General features: G+C 34.2%; 1 protein-coding gene across 1 annotated transcript in view; it reads right to left on the bottom strand.

The window, feature by feature from the left end:
• Nucleotides 1-12202: 12202 nt before the first annotated feature.
• The window catches only part of LOC132565140 (myosin-10-like), a 30074-nt gene continuing 19980 nt past the window's right edge, over nt 12203-22296 (bottom strand). Inside the window, exons 4-10 of the mRNA XM_060229752.1 lie at nt 21454-21501; nt 17325-17418; nt 16048-16126; nt 15434-15484; nt 13475-13617; nt 12901-13032; nt 12203-12491 (exon numbers count right to left, since the gene is read on the bottom strand). Of these exons, the coding sequence (XP_060085735.1) occupies nt 12203-12491; nt 12901-13032; nt 13475-13617; nt 15434-15484; nt 16048-16126; nt 17325-17418; nt 21454-21501 (836 nt within the window). The remainder of the gene's footprint in view (nt 12492-12900; nt 13033-13474; nt 13618-15433; nt 15485-16047; nt 16127-17324; nt 17419-21453; nt 21502-22296) is intronic.

Below are 22296 nucleotides of genomic sequence, written 5' to 3'. Positions count from 1 at the left end.
GATGTTGAATTACGTGGATGTTTGAAGTGTTAAAGGGTATACCAATTATTCTTTCATGGGAATACCTTTTTAGCAGATCGTAGTTTGTGTTGCAAAGATAAACAATTGCTAACAGAGATAACTCTCGCATCGTTCACCATCGATGTAAACTATTGCTGATCTACTACACATGTTCATGTATAATTCTAGTAGAAATACGACCACATTTCTAGCCAGTATGTTTTGGTTCCTGAAGGCATGTGAGTACATCTCAATAAACCTACAACACCCGAACAGCGTGTGGACTTCTTCATCTGCAATCATCATTACTGTCGCCGTGAACTCGGAAACAACTATATTGCGATCACCGGTCACTCGTTGGGTAAGTAAATTGATGTTTTACCTTTTTATCCGTACCAACCTTTGAACCTTAGTTTTTTATCTTTGCATATATACATACTTTTTTATTGTTCATAATTCATTTTCAAAATACAAAATGGAAGAAAATCAACAAACCCAAACTTCAACTGAATATGCTATTCACTTACTTACGGCTAATGCCATTAGTGTCAATAACCAGTCACAACGACTTAATGCATTAGAAAATACTACCAACAGATTAATACTAAGTAATAATTCGTAGTGTACAGGTAAACTTTTAGATAGGGACAGAACATAATTTGAACAATGGATGCTGGACATCGATAAACAGGCACATGTTTCAGGCAATACACACTAATAGCCTTGGAACAATTATTATTGTTGTTCATGTACCTTTAATGGATGTTCTAAACAAATGTCGTTTATACAACGTATATGATACTCCAGTTTCAATGCCACTCCCGCCGTCTAACCAAGTTTCGAATCCCCAAGAATGTAATTCTTGCAATCTTGTTGCTAAATACCACCTGAAATCCTCAGCCACTGCTGTCAATCCAGAGTTATCTAAATATTTACTTCTCAACATAGAAGACATTCGTACTTGTTCTCATTCTTTTTAACACCAGTGTCAATTAATTTCCCCAATATATCCCACTGATTTAAGTAAACACTTTAGTGTTGCCATGTTTACAGACAATAAGTTAAACATAAATAAATATCGTGTTACTATTGTAGTTCCTTGTCTACAACTTCCTTTAGAGTATCATATCACTGATGGCTCATGGGTCATTACATATAACATGAAAATAAGATTTTCCGTTGTATGTCACGATACAGGCAAAATTTCGCATGTAATTGTTAAACCACCCCTTCAATTAATGCATGTGCCTAAGTCGTATTCAGCATTCGGTGACCATCTTCCATCATCAGCTTGTTTTGAAAATATCTGCTGGTACTCAACCACAACCATCACAACAAGTATTAAATACGTGTATTTCATTTAGGACATTATTGAAGCCATTCCAAATTAATTTTCCAAATTATTCAAGCATTAACTTTCCACATAAGTTACAAACAATGGAGAAAATACCAATGAAATCTTTAATTCAGGAACTTTCTGCGATTCAACCGATTGAAAGTAATCTTTGAGATTATAAAACAGTATTTCATTCCTATTTTAACGTGTTTAGGCCTCGTTATAATATTTTTAGTATGTTATGCGTAGGGTTCAAATGTTTCTTGCGGAAAAAGACAAAAAGTCAGTTTACAAAACTTAACGTCAATGACCAAAAAGATCAAGACAAACACCAAGTGAAATATTCAGCCCAGCGGTTGTAGCTGAAATACAACCATTACAGCCATTGGTGCCACCGATGTATCCAGCACAGCTCTGTCCATGGCTGCAGAATATACTTCCACCTCCAAAAATTGAAGACGAACCAGTATAAATCAATTTATTCAACTTGTTAACATTTTTTTTTTTTTTTGCAGAATTTCGTCGTATTGTCCTCCCGTCAGAAGATCCACTATTTTAATTGTAATTATTATTATTGTTAGTTTTTTCTACTATGGAGAGTTTTACCTCGCGTGATTCCAACACGGAGTGACCATTGTTGTTATAAACTCTACCATAATGTGTTAGAGACAGAGTTAGTGATGTGGTTTAACACACACAATAATAGATAATTCTCTGTATCTCATACTGTACATATAGCAGAACTCTAGAACATTTCGACGGACAGGAATCTTCCGATGAAGTTCAATGCCGGAATTACAGAAGAAGTCTTTATTTCCTGATCCCTATCGTATCCATTGTCACCATACCTAGTAAAGAACCCATCTACTAGAACTTTAACGACGAGCTTTGTGATGTTTTATTATCAACTTTTCAAATTTTGCCTCAGCCTTTTTGTGCGAGATATGACGTCTTGGATAACTAGACGGTAGTAAGTCAACCAAGAACTTTAAATCATTTCCGTACCTGCAGACTCATCATGTGATGAACATTACTTTCATTAGGTGCCTTCTTCAAGACTTGCGATTTCGTATCTACGCCGTGTGAAACCATTAACTGTGGAATAACTGAACTGTGCTCTCCATTTATTAACTGTACTTACCATTTATTATTACATTTCGTTTCCGAGTTTTTCATTAGTACAAAATACTTTTATTTTCATTTTATTGCAAATATTGTAAATGTTTGAAATGCAATTCGTTCTATCTAAATAGTATATTTAACCCTTACAATATATATGTAAGTTACATTTAAGCAGTACTTTGTATTTGTGTCCATCATTTATAAGTAAACATTCCTTAACCGGGTAATGACAATGGTTCATCTTTATGATCTAACAAAATGTTCTTAATTACTAGTTTTATACAATCTGAATTATCTAATGGTGTATTTTTGAAATGTTATCTTGAAATGTTTAAAATTGTACTGTTTTATATATCGTTATCCCAAGAGAGTTCCAAATCAATTATGTTTTCAAAATGTTTACACACAACTTTTATTTACACATTATATGGAGAGTTTCACCCACGTGATATTACACGGGGATTTAAATGTTTAAACTCTACCATTTTGTCCCAGAGTCGAAGTCAGTGACGTGGTTGAACACGCACAATATTTATATGAAAGACTTTGTTACTCATAAGACATATTTACATATAACACAAATACAAACTACTATTCGAATGAAACATTCCCGAACCATTTATATATCTATAACTTAATGATGAGGAACTTTCTGACTTTATTCCATTATCTCATCTATTGTACTAGTCATAGCCTTATAGTAAACGTGACATCATGGCTTAGTATAACACACGGTGGTACTTCATAACTAAGTATATTTATACATTTTTCATTAATCAGTTGTAACACAGCACAATCAAAATATTTCTTGATTATAGAAATTTACCGAAGTCCAGTATTAGCCCTGCTATCCAGTTGATTTTCTTTTTTTCATCAAATTGTACATCTTTGCCAAGCAAAACTAAGTTTCATGGTTATAATAATTTTTTTTATTATTACAAAGGGACGTAATGAACTATATATATTTTCATAGATTATGTCAAATTATAATTAATTTGAAGTCAATTTTATACAAAGGGACGAATGAACTATTCAAAGTTTATATGTAAGTAAATTAAAGTTTGCTATTGTAAAAAAAACATCACATCCTGTTCGATATCTGATACCGAGATGTTCGTAATTTTATTTGAATAATAAATATCACAATGCTAGGATTTTATATAATTAAAGGCACAAAAAGTGTCTCAATTCTTCTCATAAGCCAATCTATATGAAGAGAGAAGAAATGTTTCACATACGCCTCGTGTGCTGATACGATTTAGGTCGCGAGTATCGCAGCCGCCTTTAGACATCGAAACATATTGGTTGTTAACTTTTAAACTAACTTCTGAAATTAGAAAAAGAACGGCGATGGCGATCTCGTTGGGAAATGAAGGTCGATATATTAGAAACTAACTAGTGATGTTCCTGATGCCTGATTTTGTTTTGGTTTTATTTGTAGTGTGCACACAACCCCACTTTGATAGCTAACAATCTTTGTAAAGGATTGTAGTTTGCACAAAAGCTCACTGTGATTGCTAAAAATCTTAGTAAAGGGTTGTTGTGTGCACACAACCTTACTGTAATAGCAGAGAGAGAGAGAGAGAGAGAGAGAGAGAGAGAGAGAGAGAGAGAGAGAGAGAGAGAGAGAGAGAGAGAGAGAGAGAGAGAGAGAGAGAGAGAGAGAGAGATTAAATCCCTATTTTACTTTGTTTGCAATTAAAAGATATCATCTTTGCTTAATTTCTGATCGCCATATATGAGTAAATCTAATAAAATTTTCAAAGAGAGGTTGTAAATGTCTTTTTAATAGATTTCGATTATGAATGTATAGGGGACAAACACCAAAATAGTAATAAAAGTCTTCACATGGGTTGCTGCATCTACATTCAGCTGTATTAACGTTTGCTCTGAGAATGCGTAATCAAGAGATCTGGCAGGATTTATCAAACGGAATGAAGTACGTTTAAATTACGTAAATCCCATACCTAAAAGCATTTGTCATGTATTATTTCTATCTTATTGATAATTGATTCAAATGTATTGAGATAATGAGAGTTCCTTATAGAAATTTCTGTCATACCACGTTTTTGGTGGTGATGAGAAAAAGAATATCGCACGCTTAAGAGATAATCAAAAGTTCTAGTGATTGGAAATCATTTGAGAATTAAACGATTGATGTTAAGATTAAATTTCACATCTCAAACAATCAACGATTTAATTGTTTCATTATTTTTAATGACCTCTAACGCAACAAAATAGAAACAATGTCGTAAAAGTTTCGATATCATGTAATTTCCCTTTTCTATTTTCAATTTTGTATAATTAAGTTTCAATATAGCAACATGATCGGTGCTTCTGTTGTTGGTAACATCGTCTCTCATTTCAGGAAGCAACATTTTTTGGATTGAAGGGTTTGCGGGGGTTGTCAAAGACACTTACCGTCGCGGAAAGCTTGGTAATATCCTCCTTCTACTTTATCGAATTTCTCCCTGTTTATATAAAAGTAACCCCTATTTTATCAATTTTTAATTTGCAGTGTGTGATTTTGTTAGCATTGCGGTACCTACAGGTGTGTTTAAAATCAAACTACTTTTGTTATGAAACAATGTTTAAGATCTACGTTGCAGTTATCTTTTTTATTTTCAAATAAATAACACATTTCAATATAAATTTAGAATAGGAAACAATAGAGACAAATAATAGATCAAACAGATAAAGAGCCACACCCACTCCGTTATAAATATTTTTTCATATTTTATTGACTGGAAGTGTTGTTTTATACTAATAGATAATATATAAATAAAGACTTGTATAAAGTTTCGAACTTGAAATTGAAAGGGTACCGGAGATATCGGTGCCGGAAATAGTCTCATTAATCAACACCAGGATATGGATATTGATGAGGAAAAGTCACGTGATACGTTCAGACGCGGTCAGAAATGAAGCAAAAATAGAGTAAAAAGTGAGTAATTATAACATTTGATATGCTGAAATTTATTTATAGCAGAAAAGGATCAAGACGTTCAGAAGAAAGTAAAACAAAAGGCAGAAAATCTTCTAAAGGGTAAGCTCCTTGTTGATCATTAATGTCCGCAGTGTTAACATGTCTGTTAAAAATTATGATGATATCTATTATTGTATTGCGTTGTCCGTAATGTTCTAGCAACTCAACAGGGCCGTTGATCTTTGCAATGGCACTCAACAAGTGTATGACGAGGATGATATCAGGTTCAGGTTCTCTCATCTACCATCTACCCCTCTAGAGGAAGCTTGACTGTTTTCTGCAATCTCATATATCCATCATATCTATCATCAATATCTACCGTTAATATTTAAAATATCTAATTTAACATCGTTTTTTTCTTAGAAAATGAAAAAGCTAAATACAATATGGCAATGAGATCATTCTTGTACAAAGCATTTATTTCGAGGGCATGTTTCAAACCAGCATTGATTTCGATTTGAACACTTCTCGTAACAGAAGTTTAAAACTATGTACCAAATCCAATGATTAAATATGAACTTTCTATGAGGCCAAGCAGATTTGAAACATCGCAAATCCACTTGAAGATACAGGCATCTGTTACTCTTGGATAATTGTCCGAAATTGATAAAGCTTGTTCATAAATGTTATTAATTCCTATGACCATACATTCCTAACCCTACTGTTTGTTCCCCTGTTTCGTAAACAACCTGCTGAAGTTTCGATCCATGCAATAAGTATTGCCATCGACACCTGACTGATTATGCAGTGGACATGCAATTTATTTATATCTTGTAAACTACGCTTCTACTCGTCTATTGGTTCATTGTAATTTCTATGATATTTTTATTGGATTGTTTTGTTTTTGTTGAGAATGACACAATTAACGACATTTTGTAGAGATAACTTGATCCGTAGTTTTTCTTGCGGCTGGAACAAACATAACTGTATTATATGGAAAGTAAACTTAACATACAACAAGACCCTTAACTTCAACTTTATCTATTAACTGAAAATTACACACATGTTAGTGCTACCTTAGTATTCCTCTGTTGTTATGCGGGCTATTCGTCTTTAACCATTATAAATGAATATTTTAGAACCTTTAAACAACTTATTGTCAATAAACAAAAGGCTCAGAGTGGTGATATTGGGTTGATGTTGGGATAAAGGGCTATCATGTTTATCAATATGAATGACCTTGACCCACTTTCAAGGTCGGAGGGTCAAATATGTTTATATTAGGCTTGTAGCATGCTAGGATGTAGGGCTACTGAACTTATTAATATAAATAAACTTGACTTGCTTTCGGGGTCACAGGGGTCAAATATGCTAAAATCTCAAATAAGCTTCTTAATAACTGAAAGTCCCAGGGTGCTGTTATTAAGCAGGTATCATGCTAGGATGTAGGGATACCATTGTCAATATAAATGACCTTGACGTATTTACAAAATCACAGGGTCAAATATTAAAAAAAGATTTAAACGCCTGTCAAAATGAATGACCTTGAACCGCTTTCAAAGTCACAGGGGTCAAATATGTTAAAACAATTTAACGACTTCTTCTCATTAACCAAAAGGCCCAAGATGCTGATATTCAGTAGCATGGTATGATATAGGGTTTTACCTTTACCTACTTTTAAGGTCGCAGGAGTCAAATAAGTTAAAATCTTTTATCGACTTTAATTAACTTCGAGTTAAGACATTACAACGATGCTATTTTACACCGATTCTGCCCAAACATGTAAATCATCGCATGATTCACCGTTTACATACAAAACAAAAGTAGCAACACAGATTCTCGGTGTGGCCATGAGTGATAATTATAAAAGATTTGATTAAAAAGTATATCGTTGCTAAAATTTGTTTTGCATATATTGATGTGGGAAATGTGAGGTTCAAATTTTTCGGTATGATATTTTGGCATTGTGTTGGAGATTACAATTTGGGCAGTCTCGAATCTGTGTCTACATATTGAAAATTATCTTTACAAGAATTGAAATTTCCATAGTGTGGTCATGTTGTGAAAGTGTTCCGAGTTGGAATTTGCTGAATGTATTCTAAGACACTGTTCATGCATTCTCTATGTATTTTTTTCACATAACGTAGTGTGTCGCGAAAGAGATGGAAAGACGATTGACCGGATCGGAGAGTGGGCGAAACAAGAACATTCTGAGTGGGTGAGAGTGGGTCATTTCGGTCCATCATTCATTAAAGAATTTGCATCTTGAAATAAAGAAACAAAAAAAGCTCAACTTTCCTCGATCCTGATGTTAGATCTACAACGTTGGCATGGCAGGTATTTTATTGTACCTGCAGATAAGGCATCTAATAACTTGATCCTTGTCTGCAAAAAGAACTGGGCCTGCCAGATAACGAAGGAAACCCCACTTATACATGATGCAATCTTTCCAAAGACAAAATACTAGCCAATCATGCTTCAGCACTACAATCGTTTAGATTGCCTATAAATGATTGTATTGGATACCTATCCTTCACATGAATTTACATAAACAACGTTTTATTGCTGGCTCGTCAAGCTGTTCAACCAAGCCTTGTGTAAACTACTAGCCATCATTTTAAATACAATCAAATCTGGATTGCAGTTTTATTGTGACACTGTTTATTCAAGAAGTGGAATTAATAGTATGTGGATTTTGAAGACCTCCATAGAGCTTTTGACCAATTTTCAACACCTTCTTCTAAAAACATTTCTTCGATTTTATTTTTCCTCCCTGTACACCACCATATCCATTTTGAACTGAAGGAACGTCTTGGTTATTTAAGAAAGTAGAATGGCGTTATAGATATATGGTTGTGAACTATACTGAAACGCATTTCCTTAAATATACTTCCATATCAAAGAATAAATATACGGAGGATGAAATCAATAAGATGATTGAGTTTCTGGTTGACAACATCTTCGTCGAGTTTGTGGTAAGATCCACAGACTATTTGCATACCGATGAAAACTAACTGTTTCCCTCTTCTGGCTGACTCACTTTTGTTTTCATACGAGAATGATTTTTTTTTTTTTGATGATCGTATCAAAACAGGCCACAAAGACTTTGCAAAGATGTATTGAATAAAAATATATATATTGACCATATCAATCATATATACCGACCATATTTGGAAATAAAAGACCCGACAGACTCTTCTACATCAACCCGTTATCCCAAGCGTCCCCTACAACGAAACCAACATGAAAGATTTACGCCAAGCTGTATGATAAACTTGATGATTTCAATTTCCCTTTTATGATTTTTCTATTTCTTTATGGCAACATTCCTGCACCCCCAACCTATGATGTTTACATGTCGAAGTTGATTCAATATTCTAAGGCCTGGTCCCATTATCACGATTTGTCTGCAAGAGGTCGCCATCTTACGGTCAAACTCGTAACATAGTGTTTCAAAAGAAGCAGGGTGATGACGATTAAGGAGAAGGTCGACACAGTGATCTTATGGAGAAATATTCTATTTCTTTGTGCAACATTATGTACTCACCGATACCAACAGATACCACCCTAGCCTATTAGGTATCGAAAGATGCTATAAGATATTACCTAGGCCAATAAGATTCCATTCGATGATATAAGGCACCACTTGAGTTTATGAGATATAATCTAATGATATTAGTAACCACGCTATGTTATAATATACCAGCCGATACTATAAGGTACAACCTTAGTCTATTAGGCACCACATGAAATTATAACATATCCTCTGAGAATATTACATGTAGTTACCTGTGAAGGGGTTTAAATACGAGGGTTATTGCTGCCACTGGAGTAAATTATTTATCATCCGATGTTATCATGTTAATGTTATTATATACCACCCGAGGTAATTAGGCGCCACACAAGTTTATTAGATACCACCCGAGGTAATTAGGCACAACACAAGTTTATAGATACCACCCGAGGTAATAAGGCAAAACACAAGTTTATTAGATACCACCCGAGGTAATTAGGCACAACACAAGCTTATTAGATACCACCCGAGGTAATTAGGCGCCACACAAGTTTAATAGATACCACCCGAGGTAATTAGGCACAACACAAGTTAATTAGTTACCACCCGAGGTAATTAGGTACAACACAGGTTTATTATATACCACCCGAGGTAATTAGGCACAACACAAGTTTATTATATACCATCCGAGGTAATTAGGCAAAACACAAGTTTAGTTACCACCCGAGGTAATATTAATTAGATACCACCCGAGGTTATTAGGCGCCACACAAGTTTATTAGATACCACCCGAGGTAATTAGGCACAACACAGGTTTATTATATACCACCCGAGGTAATTAGGTACAACACAGGTTTATTATATACCACCCGAGGTAATTAGGCACAGCACAAGTTTAATAAATACCACCCGAGGTAATTAGGCACAACACAAGTTAATTAGTTACCACCCGAGGTAATTAGGTACAACACAGGTTTATTATATACCACCCGAGGTAATTAGGCACAACACAAGTTTATTATATACCATCCGAGGTAATTAGGCAAAACACAAGTTTAGTAGATACCACCCGAGGTAATCAGACACAACACAAGTTAATTAGATACCACCCGAGGTAATTAGGCGCCACATAAGTTTATTAGATACCACCCGAGGTAATTAGGCACAACACAGGTTTATTATATACCACCCGAGGTAATTAGGTACAACACAGGTTTATTATATACCACCCGAGGTAATTAGGCACAACACAAGTTAATTAGATACCACCCGAGGTAATTAGGTACAACACAGGTTTATTATATACCACCCGAGGTAATTAGGCACAACACAAGTTTATTAGATACCACCCGAGGTAATTAGACACAACACAAGTTAATTAGATACCAACCGAGGTAATTAGGCACTACACAAGTTTATTAGATACCACCCGAGGTAATTAGACACAACACAAGTTAATTAGATACCAACCGAGGTAATTAGGTACAACACAGGTTTATTATATACCACCCGAGGTAATTAGACACAACACAAGTTAATTAGATACCACCCGAGGTAATTAGGCACAACACAAGTTAATTAGATACCACCCGAGGTAATTAGGCACAGCACAGGTTTATTATATACCACTCGAGGTAATTAGGCACAACACAAGTTTATTAGATACCACCCGAGGTAATTAGGTACACCACAGGTTTATTATATACTACCCGAGGTAATTAGGCACAACACACGTTTATAGATACCACCCGATGTAATTAGGCGCAACACAAGTTTACTTAATACCACTCGAGGTAATTAGGCACAACACAAGTTAATTAGATACCATCCGAGGTAATTAGGCACAACACAAGTTTATAGATACCACCCGAGGTAATTAGGACAACACAAGTTTATAGATACCATCCGAGGTAATTAGGCAAAACACAAGTTTAAAGATACCACCCGAGGTAATTAGGACAACAATGCTACATTTACGGAATAGGAAGGTTTATTCATCTACTATTTCATAACAATATATATAATATTCAAAATAATATTATTTTTTCTTTATTAGATTTGAAATATACACAGCTATCTCACATTCTTGAGCACTTATCAATGGTCTAACAAAATATGCATGAAAACGTTGATTATACCATTGTTTTATTTCATCATTAGCGTTTTAAAGTAAGGATATTTAAAGAACTGGAAAGCTTATCATCGTGTTGATTCTCACAAAGAGCAAAATATCATACCATCAAATGTATGATGCATGTCATATCAATCTATCACAGTTAGGACGGAATGTAATTTCAACAGAATATATCAATACTTGATTTACAATATATAAAATGATTGATAAATATGTGCATAATCTGAAAAACAATAAAATAGAAAGTGATTGTGTCCGTTTGAAAATGATCGACAAAAATGCTCTATTTTTATAACAATAAAAAGAAAAATACATATAAATAGAAGTTGAAGAGGTCTTTTTCATACAATTAGCAATGAATATTATTCAATGTAGCACACAGGTGGGTTTTAGTAAAATTTAAAACTAAAATGAATGAAAGAAAGGGAGAGGTGATATGTAGTTTAATGTTTACAATGCAATCAATACACCAGGATATAATTTAATTGTGCATATTTACATACAAGGTGAGCTTTATACTTCATACGATTTAGTTGTTTTAAGTAAATTCTTAATTTTTCTACGGTACAGATTTTTGGAATGATTGTCGATCTCTAAATCTGTGATGTCTATAATTGTACATAGAAAGGTTCAATGGAAATTAATGTAAACGCTTAATTCCAACGATTACTGTTCAGTCAACTGTGCGTATAAGATGCAGGTTCTAGTTCAGAGTTGTGCAAAATTGTACAGCATTGAGTAAGAACTATCTTGCTCTTATAATTGTTTTTCAATATCGATTCAAATTCAAATATGATCCGAAAGTAAAAAACACTAAAGCGAAAATTAAAATTTGAAGTATTTTTACTTAACATTGGCACAATCACGTGTTTACATAAATTATATTGCTTTTGGCAATTTTATCATATCCCATGACAACAAAGAGGTGCTACAATGAAAATGCAACCTTGATATAAATATAAAAAGCATACAACGCCGTAATGTTTCTGATGACAATGATGCAAAGAAGTGTCATATAATACATTCTGTAGATCATTTTAGATTCAGTTAATTTGACAATCACAGCCATATTTTATTTTTAGTCATGATGTCATTTATCATAACTTTCAATGTTGAATAGTGTCGTCACTACATTGTTCATTGTTATTATACGCAACCTTTTCATTTTTTTCAGTTGCTTGCCACAGCCTGTTGCTGTTGTTGTTCCTCAAGAACTGGTGTTTCCTTATTGGTTTCTGGCTCATTGTCCAAGGTTTTAACACAGTCTTTCACCGCCTTTCGTGACCCAGGTGTGTTTTGAAGATATGCAAAATAAGTTTTGCGCATGTGCTGGCGATTCAACGGGTGAATTTCGTCTAATTTGTGAAGGTCCATTCTGTAAAAATCGTCCTTCGTGCGTTTGTAGTCTTTGTTGACCTTCTTCTTTGCATTCGAGCTAAATCTGTCCTTAAGTTCTACCCTATGAACGAAATGATAAAGATTTAGTTGGGCAGTATTTGATAATTAAACATCAGCGTACATAGATGTCATAATCAGCTTATGTCATTACCAATTATGAGAAGGAAGAAGTTCCTTGAAACAAACTTAAATACAAAGACCGATAAGATATGTCTTGGTTGGGACAAAATGTACCTTACAGTGATATTTCTACCTAAATTCTCCCGATTTCAACCGGAAGTACAGTCGCCATTCGAGTATTTTTATGACTGACCAATAAAATTTCAACACATATTGCAAAACCTTCAATAAAAAAAGAGAAAATATTTTTTCATTACCTTAATAAAAAAATTATTCAAATTCTCAAATTAAAATTCTCCAGATCAAGTAGAAAGCTCTGGCAAATGATTAAACTATTACATGAACCATACCGAAATTTTGCCACCTCGTTGTAAGGGAACATCCTTGTTGCATTTTCCTTTCCAGCGTTAAAATCGACGACAGGGAATTTAGGGAGTCTTGTGCTTCCTTCTTTTGGGGAACTTTCCACCTTTTTCTTTTGTCTAAACAATATCACATTTGAAATGAGGTATCATATACTATCATAAAAAGGAGCTGTTTCAGATTCAAGTGAGACAAAATGCACCTGCCTATTATCGCCTATTCATTCTATAAAAGAAAGTGTAATTAGAATATTTATCAATTATTGTGTTTGTTGTTACGTAAAACATTGATAATAATTTTTGACTAAACCTTGTTTAAAATTATCTTCTCTTCACGATATCGTTTACTGTATGACTAGGAGAAATTTGAAAACGTTCACTACAAGTATACAAGTTTGAATTCATGAACTAAACTTGTATACTTTTTGCACTTTCGAATTTGTCCTAGTTATTTTATATCAAACACATTTATAGCTCACCTCTAATCTCAGCATCAATGAACTTTCAGTAATATACTAAAACTTCTAAAATATCATGATCATATATGTAATAGCATTCTTACGATTTAGGTTTTTCCTTAGATTGTCCTTTCGGTTGCTCCAGTTTAGGTAAAATACTCTGGTCCATACGCAGATCTACCCAAGGATCACATAGACCTATAGCCGTGCTCCGCGTTGTGTATCCCTGGTGAAAATCATCCCCTTGCTGTTAAAAAATGATAGAAGTACGTTACGTATTTTCAATATGCAGAAGCGTACAGCATATCGTAATTTCTAATACGATGTTTATCATAATACCTTTCTATCAGATAAATACACCAAATTTCGTACGCACTTATTTAATGGCAAAAATTAACTAACACTGCAAATTCAGGTAACTTTTAAAGTGTATTTATTCTTCCTGGCCATATTAATTCGTTGAGGTCGAATATCTATAAAAGAATTAAACAAATAACAAAAAAAAAAACCAATGATGGGATTGAATGGGTGATTTCAAATATTATAAAAAAAAACTCGCTGATAGAATCGGACCTGAAGTACAATATTATGTGTTATAGCACACGCGTAAGGAAATGTTGAGGCTATGCTTTCCCCTGTCTGCACATTCACAAATTTTTCTTAAATCATAAATTAGATAACGTATCTATTATGACTGCTATGGAAAATCGGACGTGAAGTAATTCAAATATGGTATCGAAGATATACAGTATAGATTTTTTTCTTTGATTTTTTATGCAATGCATTTCCAATATAATGATGTGTGTTTAAATGTCTAAACACACTTGAGGTTCGTTTGAAAAGTTGCTTTAAGTATCAAATGGAACAAAACTGAAACCGGATACCTACAACAAGAAATGTCGGTAGAAACGGAATAATTAATAGTAGGGAGTTAGCTAGCTAGAGATAGATGTGTTGACAGTGCTGTAAAACTAGATCATTTTGTCCTGTCTTTTTAAAATCGTTTTCAACGCTTAACTAATGGCAGTAGGTGGTATTATTTGTGTATACAGAATTAAAAAAAAAACAGAAATTATCATAGAAAAAGATATCCATAAGGCAACTTGACGTCCACAATTGTTTAATCTTTATTTGTATTTTTTCCCTTTTTCTTCTCTGCTGTGTATGCTCTTAATTTAATAGACTTGAATATTTCTCTTAAGAAATTGCGATAATATTTTTAAAATGCCAAATTCAAGCTGGTCACCGCTTAGCCATTTTGTTTGTCTGATCAGTTCCAAAATTTGACTGGCTAAATTATAGACCAAGGGTACCTACTTGTACCATCGCTAAACCAAAGACAAGCGGCCATTTTGTATTTCTGATCAGTCCAAAAATAAAACGGACACAACTTGGGACCAAGGAAAAAGTACCTACAAAATTTTAGAAAGACATTTATATCACTAACTCCGTTTGAGATTGTAATCTTTTGGATCATTTATATAGTTGTATTCATTTTTTGTACTTTTCTCTGGCTGAAAAAAAATTCTAAAACAGATTAGACTTGCAATTACCCATGAAAATGTATGTGACCATGCATGGACCTTTCCAGAGATAAATTGAGGAGTCAGTGACAGAGTCTAAGAGAAAACAAGGGAATCACAATAACATTTTCAAACCTATATTGGTCCCGAAAGTGATCGTGAATGATTAGCTTAGACAAAACAAGACCTATTAGAAAAATATGGGAAAAGGTCCAGCGCATCCAATGAACTCATTACCATAAAAGATGTGTAAAACCAACAGGAGTTTCGGCTCCCTTCTTTAGTAGTCAAACGCATTTTTTCTTTGCTTTTTTTTTTTCGTTTATTTCCAATACATAGCTAAGGACGATGGAACTGAATATGATCTTCATTTTTAGTTGCAATGAAATTGATAGTAACGTTACGTATATATTTGCAAACTTCCGATATAAAGAATAATATGTATGTAAAAAGAGTTCATTGGGTATGCTCAGATTTTGAACAGCAAACAATTTCACGTCAAGCAAACGGGAAAAGATAAAGCAACTGAACCCAGCTTACAGAGGGGCGGCCACGACTGATGGGCCTTTGTGGTTGAAGTTCTTCATCAGGCTACAAAGACAAGCAGGCTACATCACAACAGGTACTACTGTCCAGCAGAGTTACAAACTTTATGCAAAAATATTTTAAAAAGAAAACCAAGATTCCCTGGGATACCACTAATTAAAAGCAGTTGTCAGTCACCAGAAAGCGGCAAAATGCATGTATCGTGGTTTCGACTTAGTATTTCAAACTTTGCACAAACAAATAATAACGGTTACATAAATAACCCCTAAACCCCTATCGGGATACCAGATCAACAGATAGTGGAAACAAAGTGTTACTCTGGTTTTATGTTAGAGTGTATAATGCACTTTAAACAAAGATACGCTTACACACTTTTTGTGACATTTGCGAGAATCCTCAAAATACACCTGCTGTTAAAACATTATTTTTGCAACGAAGATATAGATAAAGCATCACTTGCTACTGTTCTACATACCAGATATCTATCATTGTTGAACACAGCAAAATAAACTAGGTATATAAGGCAGCTACAAGTACAATGTTTAAAATGTACTAGATACAGGATTGTATAGTTCCCTCAGTCAGTAACGTTGATGACTGATACTCACCAAGTTTATAAGATAGTGAGGTACATATGTGTTGTAGTAAGGCTCCAGACTTGTCCACACAAACGGTTCGTATTCTTTGCTTCAAAGAAAATAAGAAATGTGCATACGTATAAGTAATTGCTGTTCTTCATGCGACCGTTGTTTAGTTTTGTATGGCTTTAAGTTATTAACAAATTCTTCTATAATGATTTAAAATACAAACAATCCAATGAACGGAGAAAAATGTTAACAAAGACTTATTCAAAAGAAATAACATTATGGAATAACTATGACTCGGTTTTGAAGGCTCATTCTAAACTTCAGTTTTCGTTGTCCGTTTTTCCGAGGCTATGCTGAGAATGGAATATCCCATGAAAGTTTAATTTTTTCTTACATCACAGTCGCATATCTATATATCTCTCTATTATCAGTTTTGGTTTGATTTTTAATTCCTTTGCTGTGGATTTTGACAAAAAATAAATTAATATGATATTCTGCAACAATCAAATAATTCTATAATTCATTGGTGAATAAATGCAATATTCGCTAATACCAGTAACCTTACTTGACTGAATTTGACGCGTCCGTGATAGAAAAATGCACGATAAGTGAACACCCCAGAGAAAAGGTAGTTCGATTAAGATTGGTAAAGACTGATTTTTCAAATTCTAGATACCATCTATTTATTAATACCAGCTGATTAGGAAGTTCCCGGAATACTACGGTATATGCTTTGTATTGTTCAATCATCATTTTCTCACGCCTGTTATTTGAATCCAAGTAATAAATGTTCAAGTTATTTAATGCCTCTGAATTCACCATGATACGACAAACCCACCAGATCTCTTCAGTGAGGCAGGTTAGTTGAACCGCGTTTTCTCATCAGGTTAGGACGAAGGTATACAAATTAATATGGAGGGATAAACACGTGCGCAGGGAACCAATTCTTTCAACAGGCATTACTCCTTAAGAATTCGGTAAACTATTCCAAGATCTCTTTTTTAGACTGCTAACTCTGTGATGCCTAGTTGGTCATGCTTGTTTTCATTGAAGATATATAGTAATTTATCTGTGTGTGATGTTTATACTCATGTTATCCATCTTTTTCAATTACAATATTTACGGTTTTCTCTTTATAGATAACATCTAAATTCCGTGACATCGACTTAGACGAATGGAATGAAGTTACTGGTACTGGCAAAGTATGAATACTCATAAGACAAGTTATTACTTTACAACAAGAACGAAAAATGTACAACTTTGATATTTAAATATTAGTCGTAGAAATAAGGTCTTACACTTGCGGTCTCTTTATGCTTTCAGCCTCTTTTCCGAGTCGTACGCGCAACCGCCTGAGCTCCTCCTGGAAGTAGTCCTTCTTTTTATTGCTCTCTGTGAAAAAGAATTTTCAGCATTATTTCTAAAACGTGTGATACACATGTATGATGGGCAACCGGATCACGATTGATTTCAGAAATGATTTTTCAGATTGTAAGATAAGAGGGTCAGAAGTTCTGATACTTTGAAAATATTCTCAAAAATTTTTTATATAACATTTAAAAAGTACATCACTACGTTTTAGGTTTGCTTCTTTTCCAGAACTCAAACGGTAAGATTCATTGCTAACTTCGAGGATGAGGTAGACTTATTCAGTTAAATGATGAAAATTGGTATGGAAAATGTAGGTATGGAACCTAAAGTTATTTAGAGTATCAGACAGTCATTTATACATCCATCTGTTATTGGTGTTATATGTTTGTTTAGAACAACAAACTTATATCACTCTCTCAATACATCTATTGTAAGCGTATACGAAAGGCATTCCACCAATATTTCTTTGAAATGCACCTTCCGACATTCTTTTGAATCCGCAAAGTAATAAATAATGGAACAGCCAATGGCAAGCAAACGAATTAGCACATTTACCAAATCCAATCTATAAATTGATGAAATGCAACTAAGGCAACAGACTATAATATTTTAAAGTCAAAACCATATTGTTCAAATCAAAATAATACAAGATAACCAAAGCCTTAATATGATAGTTACAACAGAAAGCTACTTCCTTTTGGTGAAAAGAAAATAGAAGCTGAAATATCAATAGTTTCAGGATATTATGAAATTTGCTATTTTGCAATTGCTATGTTAAGTTATTACATGTAAGTACATTTTTACATATTTGTGCATATTATGTCTCCTAAAACGAAGCAGTGCATTCTAGTCGTAGGGTTAAACTCATGCTAGCAATAGTTATATATTTCTACACGTATATCATTGCTTTTCTAGTGATTGAGTTATATGATTAACTATTGGTTTGATATGAAATGGTAACTGTTTTACGTCTTTTTGATGTGTTAGTAAGCACAGAACATGAATGTACATGTATTTGAGGGACATCTTGCTGTATTTATTTGAAAGTAAAGCATCGGAGACACAGAAATGATAAAACATCAAAGGATCAAACGCCGTAATTGTTTTTATATATACATTTCAATATTATTTGATATATATCATATCAAAATAATATATGAATTATATTTATTTAGGTATTAAGATTAAGTGGTGTGGTATGTTTATATAGGTATGTAGAGTTTGGTCAGTTACAAAACATGTCCATTGTACGGTGCGTGCACACGAGCGTGACGGTCCTGAGAAGATTTACAACTAACAATTGTGCGACACCGATTAGTTGATTGCTCTGAGGATTGGCCAAGATGGTCGGTTTTTACCTGTAGTAGTATATTAGAACCCTATAACGATAATAATAAATAAAGATTTTTGTTCTGCTTATCTATTCCCTTTGTTGTCACGTTAAGTTGTGTTTAATCTTAACTTATACCTTATACTTTAACGGTATACTTAAAAACAAAACAAAAGAAGTCCAGAAACAACAATACTTGGTGGCGTGAAAAATGATATGTCTATGAAACAAATATAAAATATAATATACTAAAATCACCAAAGAAACGCACAAAGCCCAATCCCTCTCCCCCCTTGCAGTACATCTAAGCTGTAGGGAAAAAAATGGAATTTTTTGTTATAAGACAATAAAAATTATCTCCCTCCTCGGTAATCTACCCTAAAATCAGTCTAGCATGACGATGTTATTGTCTGACTTTAAGAGTTTTTATAGTCCAAATCACGCGGCGTCATCAAGTCAAGCCGGGTTTTTTTTTTTCAAACGAATAATTTCAAGGGATATTCTAAGTTATGTCATGTTAATTTTCCACGTTGGCATTTTGATTTCGCCATTGACCAAGATGTCAAGCTTAAAGCAAAATCAAGAGGGTAGGAAATTGCGATGTTGATGGATTGTCAAAGCCAAACTGCTGTCGCACGTCAGTTTGGTGTTGCCCCACGTAAAGTTTAAGGTCTCTATACACATTTCCATGCTACTGGGTTAGTGTCCGATCGTCCCACATGCGGTCGTCCCCGTATATCGACCGCACGACAATGACAGGGCGAATCGATTGTCACACTTGCGCAATAGATTCAAGACTGCTTTAGAGACTTCGTCGCATACCTTAGGTACTTAAGACAGACCCATTAGTGTTCAAACTGTCAGGAACCGCATGCATGCCAAGACAATCATTGCGCGCCGACCTTATGTCGGGCCACTTCGAACACCACGGAGGCGGCAAGTGTGTCTTAACTGGATGCGCAGACATGATCCGAATAGGTTTGGGATGCGTCGGGGAAGGCGTGTGATGTTCACCGAGTCTATTTTCTGTCTGTAACGCTCAGACTGAAGGAAAAAGGTATATCAAAGACGTGGTGAGAGTTTCGCCGGCGCATGCGTGGTTGAACGCGATAGATTCGGTGGGGCTTCAGTAATACATTAGGGAGGCATCTCCCATGGAGTAAATCCCCCTAGTAGTCCTGGATCCAGATCTCAATACCGTTCGAAACAGAGACCAGATCCTCCAACCACATGTCCTTCCACTTCCTTCTTAGACGTCATAAACTAATTTTCCAGCACGATATTGGCGAGTCCGTGCAGGGATTCATGCAATAGGTTCACACACCAGGTACTGAATTGTCATTTTGGTTTTTCGCGAGTATCCCACTTTGAGTAACTACTGACGGCACGAGTGACGTCACACAGCCTTTTCTTCTACAGTATTGTAAAGAGTAGACTGGTCCTTTTACATAGACAAACTTTTGTAAAAATTTCCCAAAATATCATAGGCTATTGACTGCATAATTTAATTTTGTGTTTCTTTTTGAGTATATATTCAACGCTGTGGTACCAAACCGGTAGTATTGTAATATAAGTTATTTCTACAGCTGCACATGTAAAACCACAGGTAGCCTTGGGTTGTGTAATTTCTTGGCTGAAACACCAGGAGGCCATGGACTCTACCTATTATATATCAGATATTTTTCACCTTATCTGGGTGAATCCTAGTGCAATTCTAATTTAGCTGTAGTCTGTTTCTTGTTTACTATAAGTCTTTCCCTCTTGCTCAACAAGTGAACTAGATTAGTCTTCACTCTAATGTATATAGGGGAAAAACCCGCTTAATCCACATCCGGTAAAAGGATGGCCTGTACGTAAAGTATTAGCCCTAGAACAACGTGAATTTGAAATAAATATGAACGAAAACTAATACTGAAGTGATTGGTCATACAAAACTACCTTTTGTTGAAATCAGCAAAGCATTATCTTGTAATATGTCAACATATTTATTATTAGACTATTCACAAAGTTATCATAGTCGATGTGGCAATTAAAATTTGTGCATGAAGATAACATATGATGTTCATATAACCCTTATTTCATGATTACTATCCATAACCGTTTACGCTGTAAAATGCTGATTAAAGTGACCGAAGTTCACGACAATATTACAGATAAGGCATTAATCTTTGTTGTTTCACACTCTCGAAGTGCGAAACTTACCTGGATAGCGATGACTGCAGACCCTCCGGCGATAGACTAATTAATATCATGATGAATTGTACAAGCGTACAACTTTGAACACTAATATTACCTTAGTAATATATTTAGATAATTTATTAAGAAAACTGGAGAATTCATCGACAGCAAATAGATAAATTTTAGCGTTTACATCTTATACTAGTGAAAACGAATATTAGAACATATTTTGCAATTCGAATATCTCAAAACCGAACAAATATTCGTTGCCACCCCTATTGTATATGATATTTTACAACAATTACATATCGATGCATTGAAATTGAATATGAATTAGCAAGTTAGTTATTGATAACGTGCAACATAGATCTTGATTATTTATCCAGAAAATGTGTTGTGAATCTCTAAATGTTTGTTGTAGAGTTAATTTGTCTGAAAGTAACTGAAACATAATAGTCATGACAAGTTACCCCTGGTTCATCTGCTGTGAAGCTAAAAAACCGGTATCGTGGACAGTAATATATGTACATGCGCATGCATCTACCTACCTGCACCTTTTTTGTTCGGTTTGTTCCTCTTATTTTCTTGTTTTTTCCCTGATTTTATTCAAGAAAGCAAACAAATCAAACACGATAAATGATTGATTTTACAAAAGCACACTTGTGCACCATTTAAAAGAAAATACAAAACAGCAAAACAGATAAAGCATGGTCCGGAGACATAGAAACCAACAAAAATATAGAAAAAATAAATTAAAAGGTAAAAAAGTTGCGTATTCAAAAGCATTGCTGCATTTAAAGCGAGTTTCCGATATGCAGTAATCGAATCGGCAATTCATTTGAACGTTTCCGATAAATTATATACAAATTCAAAACGTTAATGTGTTTGCAATATATATATATATATCACATATATGTATATCAACACTTGTTTATAAATCCTAAACTCAAAGGGCTTCCGACATTTTATATCACAAAGGAATACTTTCTACGTTTTAAATGTTTTATGACAACAAACTTATATGTAATTAATAACATTCTTGAAAATTACTGTTATCTAATGATCACGTTTCATATCACGGAAGACACATTTCTTATATCTATGAAAGATGAATGGTTTAAGAGATGATTAATGTGAGGCTATTAAGTAGCAAAGGTAAAGCGGATGAACGAAAATACTCTATAATATTGACATTGACACCTTTCGACATATAAGAGGCATTCTACACGGTAGAAGTAAGCATTTTTATGATGGAGTATATACTTTGCCTTCTACATTATCATGTTCTATGAACACACAGGAAACCTTTGTAATATGCTGTTCATAGTTCAAAGTGACAAAATACGAGAATATATGTGGTCAGACCATCTAACTTGGTGAAGATGTACTCA

The sequence above is a fragment of the Ylistrum balloti genome, unplaced genomic scaffold (assembly GCF_031769215.1).
Source record: "Ylistrum balloti isolate Yb309-2 unplaced genomic scaffold, AGI_CSIRO_Ybal_v1 Utg369696, whole genome shotgun sequence".
Classification (NCBI taxonomy): Eukaryota; Metazoa; Mollusca; class Bivalvia; order Pectinida; family Pectinidae; genus Ylistrum; species Ylistrum balloti.
This window is presented reverse-complemented; position numbering and strand designations above follow the sequence as displayed.